We start from the raw sequence: 12,663 nt of genomic DNA on the forward strand, positions 1-12,663 counted from the left end.
ACTGTATAACAGTCTGGTACGGGAACTGCTCTGCCTCGGACCGGAAGGCGTTGCAGAGGGTCGTGAAAACTGCCCAGCGCATCGCCGGAGCACCACTTCCTGCCATAAAAGACATCTACAGGAAGCGGTGTCTGAAAAGGGCTGGGAAAATCATCAAAGACCCCAGTCACCCATCACATGGACTCTTCACCCTCCTGCCCTCTGGGAGGCGCTACAGGAGCCTCCGGACTAAGACCACCAGGTACCGGAACAGCTTCTTCCCCACAGCTGTCAGACTCCTGAACTCTGCCTCCTGACATCTGACCCACGTTAAACTCATGGACTGAACATACACACACCCACAATGGACAACTGTACCCTCAAACACAATAATAACATGGACTGAACCACCACTCACAACCACTAGCACTTTATATAGCCTCTGTAGAAACTATCTACACCCTCACTTATCTTAACTGCACTACTGTATAGCTCTGTGTAAATAATCATTCTGTACATTCGATAATCTTTAATCCTACAACTGTTTACAACTTGCATAGTTCCCATTTCTGTATAGCTGTATATCTCAGATTCTGCAAAGTTATTTATTTCATATTCTGTATAGTTTTTCATATTTATATCCTGTTCATATCCTGTACATAGCTTGTACTCACTACACCCTGTACATACTTATAGTTATAGAATATTCACAACATACTTCATACCGTGTACATTATAACATACCATAATAGACCCATTTCTGTAATATACTCACATATCTATATTATTGCTAATATATATTGTAATATATCTATATCACTAAAGCACTTCTGGATGGATGCAAACTGCATTTCGTTGTCCTGTACCTGTGCATGTGCAATGACAATAAAGTTGAATTCTATTCTATTCTATTCTATATTTAATCAGTGTTGGGATTATTGGGTGGCTGTAGCTCAGGTGGCAGAGCAGGTCAGCCACTAATCAGAAGGTCAGTGGTTCGATCCCAGGCTGCATCCTGGCTGCATGCCAAATATCCTTGGGCAAGATACTAACCCCGTGTTTGCCTACTGGTGGTGGTCAGAGGGCCCAGTGGCGCCTGTGTCCGGCAGCCTCGCCTCTGTCAGCGCGCCCCAGGGCAGCTGTGGCTACAATGTAGCTTGCTATCGCCAGTGTGTGAATGTGTGTGTAAATGGGTGAATGACTGAATGTAGTGTAAAGCGCTTTGGGGTCCTATGGACTAGAAAAGCGCTATACAAATGCAGGCCATTTACCATTATAAGGGGTTTCTCTCATGAAATCTTCCTCCACTCCAAACCTGCTTTGTGAGGTGCTTTGTGGGATTTGACATTTTCCAATAACACTTGCAAAGCAACACATTTACTGTGTGTAGACTCACACACACAGCAGTGATCTCTGCCCTTTGGTAGGGCACTCAGTCGATAAGGTGGAACATTTTGAACGTTCAGCAAATTCAGAGGCAGTAGAGCAGTGAGCTACACGACTGTTCGGGATAAAAGGAGGTGCTACAGGCGCAGTGGATGACCTTTTGACCTCAGGCCTGCACCAGCTCTTTTGTAGACTATCATACATAATCAAAGATAACTTTGGATGAGAGCGGAGATGAGAGCTAGCCGTTGGCTGACCCTGTTGGACTAGGAGGTTAGTCAGTCAGGAAAGGAACTTCAGTATTCTTCCTAGAGCGTGGTAGCCCCTTCCTGTGTGAATAACAAATCCTGGAGGATGTCCATACAAAGTCTCATTAGTGAGTAAGAGGCATACAAAACTGGCATGCTCAGATGATGACATGTGACATGATCACTCATATATGATGAAGAGCATATATTTTTGCATATAACACATAGTTTGGATGAAAGTCCGCTTGGAGAGCTTGTTACAAAGTCTTAAGAGTACAGACCAGGCGTGTGTGTGTGTGGTTTGTGTGTGGGAGTGTTTTTTAGCATGGACCAAACAACAAGACACAGATCATTAACCCTAAACGAGACTCATTTTTCTGCTGCTAATGATGGCTTGTATCAGTGTGACTAACTAATGCTTTAAATCAACTGAATTAACACCAGTTACTGTAAAACAGCCACAACCAAAGGTTTTCTTTGAAGTCCACCAACAGTAGGGATATAGCCATCAACGCCTTCAACCTCTAAGGGGAAATCTGCATTATTGAATGGCTCCTATAAATCTTGCAAATCCATTCTGAGCTTTTTGCTCAAAAACTGTCCCATATATCAAATAGAAGAGCTGAAGCGTTAATTCTATTTTCACTTTGGGATGATTATTGTGTCCTTTTGGTTTTATTTTGTTTCTTCTGGCTGACCCTGAGTTGACCTGACAGATATTTTGCTAAAGTTTTAGTTGAGCTTTGTTGTTGCTCACATTTGGAAAAAGGCACTACCCTTCATCTCATTCTCATCACACTGGACATACAGTTCAGAGTCAAAGGAAACCAGGGACACAATTTCAGGAAGTTTTCTTTGGCCATCTGAGAAAACCGGAGAGGAGATTTTTCTGGAATCCAATTTTAGCATCGTCCGAGGTTTTGGGGTAGGCAGAGGGGGTGGATTAGAAGTCCTTGGCTGTAACCGCAACATGTGTGTTTTTGTCTCTTGGCTGGATGTGGTCTGGGTCTCCAGCATGCAGGAAATTGTCTGTGTCATCCAGCTAACAGGTGCTAGTTAACCCACAAATACTGTCTCAATTAGATGTCAATGTAAAATAGTAAATCTAATAGAAATTTACAAATAGCGCAAATATTTAATTTTGGTTTTTTTTCCCATTTTAAATTCCTTGGCTGTTTAGTTCTTCTTGAAAGCTTAAAAAACACAATTCTTTGCTTCAGTTCAAACTGCAAGCACGCTATTATAAGGTGAACTGGACTCTGCTGTGTGCACATTGTGAAAGAAACATGTTTTGAAGGATGGTGCTGGCCTATATGGTCAGATTTCTTTAAACCAAGCAAATTGAATCTCAGAAATAATCCCTAAACATCCATAGAGAGATAGACTCCTATCTGACTCTTTTTCTGTGTCTCTTTTCTCCAGGGACCTGAAGAATAATTTGATAAGTACAGTGGAGCCTGGGGCTTTCCGTGGTCTGCTAGCACTGAGGAGACTGTAAGTATGATGAAGCCTTGTAATAGCCTTCTCCAGGGGACGCGGGGAGAGTCCTTTGGCTTTAGAGACAACGAGAAAGAGTGTTTTAAAGTACAGAGTTGAAGAGTGGACTGAAGTGTTTAACTTAGGCAAAAGGCCTGCAGTACAGTTTTAGACATTCACAAACCTTCTGTGCCTGAGCAAAGCTAACTCAGGACACAGAGTTATGGGAAGAACAGAATAGCTGCAAGTTAGCAAACTGACTCCGAAAGCAGTCAGCTTCACAGGATAGTGTAGTTACAGTTTGCTAACAGTATCTGCCATTGGAACACTCTCAATTGGACTACTGCAACCACTTGAGATGAGGATGAGGATTACGGGATTGACTGAGCTTGTGAGCCCCGGCACTCTGCTGGCATGCTAACTGCCACTGTCTGGTTTTAGGACCTTACCAGGTCTGAAAAATGCAACCTCAGATCATCAACAACACATGACATAACACCCTTACTGCTTCCATACCAGCAAGTGTGAGCACCTGTATAAATGCAGTGTGCTGAAGGTGTGTTAACACAATGCCAAGGAGAAAGGACATCAGTAATGATCTGAAAGAAGCAGTTGTTACTGCCCGTCAGGCCATTTCCAAGTACATCTGAGACTCTACCTCAGTTAGCATGCTATATGCTAAAACTCATTCATTCAAAAGGACTGAACAAGTCTGACTTGTTTGGAAGGGCTGGCATGAGGTAGCGTCTTCTCTTTAAAAAAGAACATAACAACACGACTTAGGTTTGCAAAGTTGCATCTGAACAAACCACAAGACTTCTGGAACAATGTCGTTTGGCCAGATAAGACCAAAGTGGAGATTTTTGGCCACAAACCGCGATACCACAGTACCACTTACCAAATGTACATATCAACACAAGCACCACATACCAAATGTCAAGCACAGTAGTGGAGGGGTGATGATTTGGGCTTGTTTTGCAGCCACAGGACCTCGGCGGGCACCTTACAGTCTTTGAGTCGACCACAAATTCCTCTGAATACCAACGTTTTCTGGAGTCAAATGTGAGGTCATCTACATGACAGCTAAAGCACTGCACACCAGCAAATCTACACCAGAATGGCTGAAAAAGCAAAGATTCAAGGTTTTGCAATGGCCCGGTCAGAACCCATACATCCTCGACCTTGACGCGCAGTGTCATGACCTTAAGAAAGCATGCATAAATCATGGCCTGCAAACTGAAGCAACATTGTTAATGAAGAGTGGGCCAAAATTCCCTCCACAACAGTGTGAGAGACTGAAAGTCAAACAGAATGACTTCATATTGTTGCTGCTAAAAGTGGTTACTGCTACTGAAGCAACTGAATCATGGAGCGTACTTAGTCAGAAGGAGTATTTTCTTTTTACAATGCCTGTAAGTAAGACTATATATAGTCACCAGGGTGTATTTTATTGCCTGCAAGTAAATGTTCTGTGTATAAAAATTACATAGCAATTTTAAAAACTTTGAATGTTACTGCCTTACTAAGTTAAAAATGACACTATGCTTACATCAAATGAATTCTTCTTTCCAATTTTCGATTAAAGTTATGCTTCTGTTAAAGTTACAGCAACATTTCAAATGTTTTACAGACTTAATTGGAAGGCAAATATTCAAAAAGCAAATGCAGTTTTAAAGGTTAGCTTTCCTTTGTTTGTGGTTTTCGTTGATTTCTTCTCTTTGGGTAATTCTCTCAATGATTACCCTCATCCTTTCTACATATAGGCTTAGGGAGTGAGTGACATGATTGCAGCCTGATAGTTAGTGGGATCTGGGCTGGCAGGGATGCAAACAGTGAGTTAGCCGCGCTGATTCGGGGCGCGTGTGCGCAAGGCTCGGAGTGCAGCGGAGTGCTAATTTAAGTGCTCCCCAACTGGTGATTATTCGAGTACTCTGCTTATTTTCCCACAGCTGCTCCAGCAAAGCAGCTCTTTAATTACAGAGTGTGAGGGCACGGAGCCACGGACGCGACAGCGCTCAGCCACTCGCACATGGAAGCCCAATGCGTTTGCACATGTTTGTGCATTTCGTGCTCTGTGTGCCAAAAATGGTTATGCGACGAGTAAAAGGTCAGGACAAATATTCCAGGAAGTTGAATAGGCTTTACAGCTGTTTAACTTCTCTGTTCAAGCAGCCATGAAAACAGACATATTGTTTTCCAGTTAGCTCTTGTTCCAACTCGTTCTGCACAATAATATCAGCAAAATTCACCATATGAACAGAAGCATTTTTCTCTTTGCCTTTTTGTTCATATAGGGATCTGTCCAACAACAGGATTGGCTGCCTTTCCCCTGAAATGTTTCTCGATCTGGGTAACCTCTCGAAATTGTGAGTAATCCCCTAAAATTGGAAACATGTCTTGCATCTCTTTATGCTTTGTATTCACCAAATCTGTAGAGGATATGTTTGATATGGCTTCAGTAATGTATGAAAAAAAACCCAGTAGTAAAGCCTTTTTGTATGTGAGGAGTGATCTGTTTCTCTCTGTGTGTTTTTCCCACAAACAGGAATTTATCTGGGAACATCTTCTCCACTCTGACCATGGGACTCTTCACACACCTAGCTGCTCTCAGAGTACTGTAAGAGAAACATACAAGTGTACAGTATAATGGCCTGATCCATTCAGTTTTCTACGTTTCACTGGTTTGTTGTAGTTTAGAGCATGGATGCAGTGGTAAAAGTCAGTTATTGGCTGTTTTCACTGCAGTTATTTTGGCTTGTCATAGGAAGAAAATGACATTAATAATAGCTATGCAGCACACACAGTAGGTTGGAAGTCTTGCCAATGAGTGACCATAATACATGCACTCAGCAACTAGACCAGTTTTTCCTGTTATGACATCAAATACGTGTTAAATGAATAAAGTCCAAATACAGGCGCATGGGTTGTAACAGTATGCTGTATTCTCACCAGGCACTTCAGCGCTGAGACTTTGTTCTGTGACTGTCAGCTGAAGTGGCTGCTCATCTGGGCTAAAAGCAACTCCGTAAAGATTGGCAATGACACGGTCTGCGTTTTCCCTACCCACCTCCACGGCCTGGAGTTTCGCAACCTACGCGAACCACAGCTCAAATGTGGTAAGGATTTAGCTAATGGTGGTGGCTGGCATTTACTGTCTCCTAAAACTGGTTTAAATGTTGGGGCTATTTAGAACAAAAGAACTTGACTGTTGAAAGCTTTTAGCTTGCAAAATAAAATGACACTAAACACTAACCTGTTATTTATATAGGTCATGTTAAACATGGCCAAAGTTTCACATAATGAGATAATTGTATTTACAAGTAATCCCCGTGAGCCAAAACCTCAGACTACAGACTGCGCAGTTTCTTTCATGATGTATTTGACATGATACAGCCACTGGTAGCTGGTATAGGCTTCAGCCTCTCATGACCCTTATAAGGATAAGTGGAAGAGATGGATGGATGGATGAAAGGATGGACAACAACTGGTTGCAAGGGAAATTTGGCCATCTGACTGGTTGCAGTGGTCCCTGGAGGTTGCTGGAAGTCACTAGGTGAAACTGATTGCAAAGAGAATGCTAAACCAAAATCCCCGCTGTGAATGTTTTATTTGCTGGCAGCTTGTGGTGGTTGACTGTAGTTTGCATGAAAGATGCCAACTTGACTGCAAACACTCACAAACTACTGGCTAAGATGTAGTAAAACCTGAGAAAGTATGGTGCAAGTTGGAAATGGAGAAAGTTTGCCCCACTAGGCACAATGTTTCCAGTTTGTGTTGCACTTTTCACAGTTTCACAAGAATAGCTAGCGAGTGTTTGTAGACAAGTTAGCCTGTGATTGTCAGAACCGAAGCAACCACAAGGAAGTATTTTTTTAACTGGTTGGGAATACAGATTTTTTGCTAATCTGTGATTGAGTGGAGACTGGAGGTCACTAACAACTCGCTAGAACTTTATTTTTAGCAATCTTTTCTGTCAACATCCAGAAACCACTCACCAACCAGTTGGGGAATGGACATTTTTCCCTTGGTACTGGCAGATCCCAGATGGTCATTGACCAGTCTCTAGGCCTGTGTGGCTGGAACCTCAGAATTGTCACACGCTCAAAAATGCTGAGACATTAACGCCATGTGGTTTGTGGTCATTTCTGTTTGCAGCACCTCACTCTGCCCCAATTCGTATAGTTTTTTTTCTACTCTTGGATATCTATGATAAAAATGATGGCTTGTCTTTAATATGGCCATCTCATGTACACAGCTTTGGCTAAAAGTTGACTTAAAACATTTACAACTTTACAGTGAGAGGAACTAAAAAAAAAAACCCCACAAAGATATAAAAAAAAAGAAATAAAGATCTAAATGCCTTGTTTCTGACAGAGGACAGGCTAATGGGACACTACGGCGCAGTAAAGGGTAAAAAAGAATTAGTTTGAACTTTTAAGGAGCTACTATTATTGAGTCCAAGAATAAAGTTATGAAAATAGAAATTAATATAGAACCACTTTAGAGTAATAATAAGGTATTTATATTTAAACACACATACATTTATTTTATTACTAGCTTTACGCATATTTTAGCAGATTGAACACAGATGCTGAGACAAAGAATCTGCAGTGAAGTTAAGTTTTATGGCCGAAGTGACAAATTATGGCTGTATGATTATGATGTTTCATTCAAACACTTGACATTGTCAAATTGTTGTACTACGTGACTCAAAATTTTGCATATTTTTTCATAACTTAAGAAAGTGAAGCAAAATATTATATAAATTCTAAGTGTACTTCATTTTCCAAGTAACTGGAGAGTGCAGCAATATTTTATTTAACGCAAATAAAACTGTGAGTCAGCAGTTTCCCACATTAGTTGTAGCACTGAATTTGTCCCCGCAAAATGATATCCAACAGTCCCCAAATAATGCTCAATTTAATTAGCACTTTTGTTAATTTCTTAATTAATTGAGTCCACCTGTCATCCCAGGCGTAAATGAGTTTTTCAGTCTCAGGCCAGAATGAAAGCCAGCAGGTCTCTGAGTTTTGTAATTGACTGTCTGACAGATGTTTACAGGGAGAAAATGTGTGAAACGTATTATTTTTGTCAGCGGGACACAATTTCATTGTTGATAATTATAAAGACAAAGCAGTGACAGCATATAGCTCAGTTTTTTATGGACGAGAGTTATCATATCTTTTTAGTATTTGCAAATGAACAAAAGTGCATTGTACCACATAACAAAGGGCACTTGGATGTGGCGCTGGAGCACCAAAGAAACCTCCTCCTACCTTCAAATTTACAACCAGAAATGTTCTGTACACTGCAATCAAAGCGGTTACAAACGTTCACTCAAGCATTGTAAATACTCTGAGTGGCCATGCTATGCTGTTGAGCCCATCGCCATGATGACAGACTACTGCTGTGTTGCTGGTCTCCCCTGCCCGCTCGTTTCCACGTCTGCCTGCACACACTGTGAAACAAAGACCAGAAAGGGCAACAAAACAGATGTGGAGACACTGAAGTGAAACAAGTTTGCTTAAATAATGCTACACAAATAAAGGTAACATTTTCTTTACCCTCTACAATCCAGATTGCACTCTGCTATTCTGATTTGAGGTCCACTTTTAGTCTTATTGGGTCTTCATAAACGATGCATATGTTACAAAGAAAAAGCAATGTAGGTCACTGAGCCACTGTTTCGAAAGTCCCATATTATGAAATGTAATAATTTGGTTTACTTTAAACGATGTTTAAAGCAAAATCTGAAGAAAAAAGTTACTCTCAAACTTTGTATAAAGTTTCTTTTCACTACAGAAGAGTAAATACGACTTGAGGGAAAAAAGCAAAGCGAAAGACTAAACAAAGACATATTTCAGTTGTTGGGGTTAAACTGGAATGATGTTGACATCAACATAAAAATGGTTTTGGTCTTTAAAAGAATGCTAAAATATATTTTGGTGGGTTCCTTGTGATAATATTGTTGCTGCTGTCTGTTTCTTGTTGCTGTTATTTCATTTTCTACTTGGAAAGTAGCTTTAATGATAAGAACATAGGCCAGGCATCTATACACATGTTCAGTGGTTCCTATATTAATTGTATTGCACATTCTGTGTAGTCTGTGATGACTGAATGAATAAATAAATATCAATATATAAGAATTAGTTGATTTTCAGATAATAAGGGCAGTCTTATAAGAATTTCAGCTTATTCTGATAATGAGAAAAAAAACTAACATCGTCATCATATTTTTAATTTGGCTGTCTGACAGCTTTACATTTTCAGGTTTGCTTTTGGTGACTTCTCATAACAAGAACCTCTAATGTCATGAAAGCTGCATTTTCAAGTGTTTTACCCATGAAAACATGATTAAGTAGAGCTATTTGGATGATAGGTTTCCCCCTCCGCTGTTATCTCTCCACCTACTGTGAACTGTTTGACAAGCTTAACATGAGCCAGTGATTTAGTGCAAATTTGCTTGACAGAAAATTGCAGGCAAAGATTGTCTCATAAAGGTGTTTTTGTGTGGTCTTTGGCCTGTTAGGCAACGCTCGTTCATCTGTAAATCCGGCGTCGGTATCCCTAAAAGGAGGAAGGAGCTCCAAGATTTGCTCGTTTCTCTTTTCCTCAGATAATCATAAATGCTCTATTGTTTTCCCTGACTCACACGCTGATGCCAAAGGACCTTCAGAAAAACCTGCTATTCACTCTGTAGAAGCCAGTGGTTGAAGGCTATAGTGTAACTGGAACTGCAAAGTGCAAAAATGTCTACACAGAGAAAACTGATTGCACTGCATGCTGTTGGAGATTTTGTCTGGGGAGCTTGCTAAATTTGTGGAAAAGTCATTTTGGCATGCACGGTGGACTTTTAAAGACCAAATATGAGTTTAAAGGCTAAAAGATTAGGACAGATATGTTGTCTATCAGCAGTGGGGGCATCAAAGTGAGTTCTTTAAGCAGATAAAAATGCTCTCTTTACTGACTGGAAGCTGTTAGCAACAGCGAAGAAAAATCCACGAGTCTTTGCTTTCTTTTTCTTTCCTGAAAGACTGGTTACAGACAGGCAACCTCCCCCTGCCTCCCTCTGTCTTCCCTCCATTCCTCTATCTCCCTGCTCCGTGCTGCTGTCCACAGGGGAATTGTATCTCATATGTGATAGAATCATCCTCCTCTTCTCCTTACATCTGGCTCGCACAGGGGATATTGCACTGGAATGAGAAAAATCATTGTTTAGTGCTGGTGTATGTCTGTGTGTGTATGTGTATATATAATGCAAAGGGGCATTACATTGGGATGCACTGTATGCACGATGTCAAATAGTTTGCAGAAGGAAAAAAAAACTAATGTAGCCCATGTGCAGAATACATATCTCTCTTTGCATTTTTGCAGTTGCATCCAGACACTGCAATGCAGACATTCTGGAGAAATTCTATGTAATCCTAACTGTATGTGTTTTTCATTTACGTAGAACAAGCCAAACCAATTACAGAGTAATTCTGCATAGTCAGTGGACAAAGAGCCATGAGTGGAATCCAGTGGCAAGACAGGAGGCACTGCTTTTAGGCCCTAAAGCATCCATCATGGAATTACAATGATAAAGTCCTGCTCTCAGGCATGCTTGGCTTCATACACTTGTCCACAGTACAACTCTATCTTACAGTACCTTATCCATTAACTTGTGTAGTGCTCTGAGAGTCATATTTTAAATGTCATTTGATGATTGCTGTTTTCATATGGCTACAGTTTGCAAAGGAATGTTTTCCAGCAATGTACATCCAAGTACCTGACTATCTCTCAGCACCTGATACCACATTCTTGCTATCAAGAATGATGATGACCTGGAATATAATAAAATTCAAACATGGAATCAAAAGTATGCTTAAAATGAGATTATCCCCTCATTGTTTTTATGAAAATTTGTCACTGAGGACAAATTTGTTTCTCTCTCCAACGGCTCCTGCCTGATGGTTTGCAGATGTTTATACCATACATTCCAGCAACAAGCTCTCATCCCTCCGGTGATACAGGTCGGGTGCTGCCTGCAAATGAGGGGGAACGGAAGAGTGCACGCGGCTTCCTTAGGAGATCAGGTGCTTCCTGTGTTGGGGTCAGGGCTGTCTGTTTGATGGACTCCTGGTTCTTTAACCCTGGTAGGAGGAGCACAACAGCCCAGACATAAAGTGCAAAACTAACACAGCATGTTATACACTGCCCAACAAGACCCTGCTTTCTTTAGCGGTTTTTATTGCATGATGACACAGTAGTGCAACTGCACGGGTATCATGTCATTAAACTGAGTTTCACGTGCAGCACTACTTCTCTTAGCCTGTGGTGTGACTCCAATAATTTAATGATGCAAAAATATCATGAAATATACCTCAAGATAGTCTGTCATACAAGTCTTTGAAGTTCAGTCATGCACCTCTTTTAAAACCAGTTGCTTTGAGAAAGGGATAATGAAGTGACTATACAAACAGACAGTACGTGTTTGAGAATATCTGCGTGTTTTATTTTGTTTTATTTTTAATGTGGATTTGAATCCAATTCAGTTGTGCATGAATACAGTAAATGTAGCAATAAAGAAAATAAATCCTCTAGGGGGGCAATGATCCATAACAAATGGGGGATATGGAGGTTGGTCTATACTTTAAAAATTGCTAAATTAAAACGATTGCTCAAATAGCCCTGTTATGGACTGGTGGCCTGTCCAGGGTGTACCGCTCCTCTTATGGACTGACAGTTGAGATAAGCTCCAGGCCCCTCCGCGACCATGAATTGGATAAGCAGTTAAGAAAATGGATGGATGGATGATTTCTTAAATTGATGAATTGAATTTGCATTTGAATGATGCAGCAGCAAGAGCTCTGAATGACTTGAACCAGGACACAACTCCTACTGACACAAAACGGCTAAATCTTCTGTTGTCTCGCTCACTCTCTTTGACTTGGACATTCACATTTTAAGTGACTTCTACATTAAAATCTAGTGTAAAATCCCACTACAGCATGTCAATCGCGTTGAATTTGAGGTCTGGACCTTACCATAGCAAGACATTGACCCTTTTGTTTTTGAGCCATTCTGTTGTAGACCTACTGCCGTGCTCAGGATCTTTGTCCTGTTGAGTGAGCCAGCTTCAGTTAAGCTTTAGCTGTCAGACGTATGGAAAAGAAATAGTAAAAACATAAAAGACTTGCATAAGATGTGGCCTACTTCATATAGTGAATCATATAAGGCTTATATGATTTACTCATGAAAGTGGCCACTTTCTCATTACTTTCATATATTGTTTTAGTAAGTATCCAAAACATACAAGTTTCATTTATATCATTTTTCAGGGGATCTTATATCTGCTTTCACTCTTGTATGCTTTTCATACAAGTTTCACACAATACAGATACAAACTTTATAAAATGTATATATATCTTTTCCATATGGGACAGATGGCATCACATTTGACTCTAGAATACTTTGGTACACAGAGGAGTTCATGATTGGCTCAATGACTTGGTTTTTACCAAAAGTGGAGCTGTGCAGTATGTCCACAGATTTCCATCTTGGTGTCACTGCACCAAAGAACATTGTTCCAGAA

General features: G+C 40.6%; 1 protein-coding gene across 3 annotated transcripts in view; it reads left to right on the plus strand.

Annotated features, from left to right (window-relative positions):
• The window catches only part of adgra1b (adhesion G protein-coupled receptor A1b), a 192,791-nt gene that overhangs the window by 44,779 nt on the left and 135,349 nt on the right, over positions 1 to 12,663 (plus strand). For 2 of the 3 annotated variants that reach the window (XM_082556384.1, XM_082556385.1), the window contains 4 exons: positions 3,036 to 3,107; positions 5,384 to 5,455; positions 5,635 to 5,706; positions 6,042 to 6,205. In XM_082556384.1, the coding sequence (XP_082412510.1) occupies positions 3,036 to 3,107; positions 5,384 to 5,455; positions 5,635 to 5,706; positions 6,042 to 6,205 (380 nt within the window). Of the gene's footprint in view, positions 1 to 3,035; positions 3,108 to 5,174; positions 5,197 to 5,383; positions 5,456 to 5,634; positions 5,707 to 6,041; positions 6,206 to 12,663 lie in introns of those variants that run through there. The other variant, XM_082556386.1, reaches the window with a different exon arrangement.

Source organism: Aulonocara stuartgranti (assembly GCF_965226115.1).
Source record: "Aulonocara stuartgranti genome assembly, chromosome: 13".
Taxonomy (NCBI): Eukaryota; Metazoa; Chordata; class Actinopteri; order Cichliformes; family Cichlidae; genus Aulonocara; species Aulonocara stuartgranti.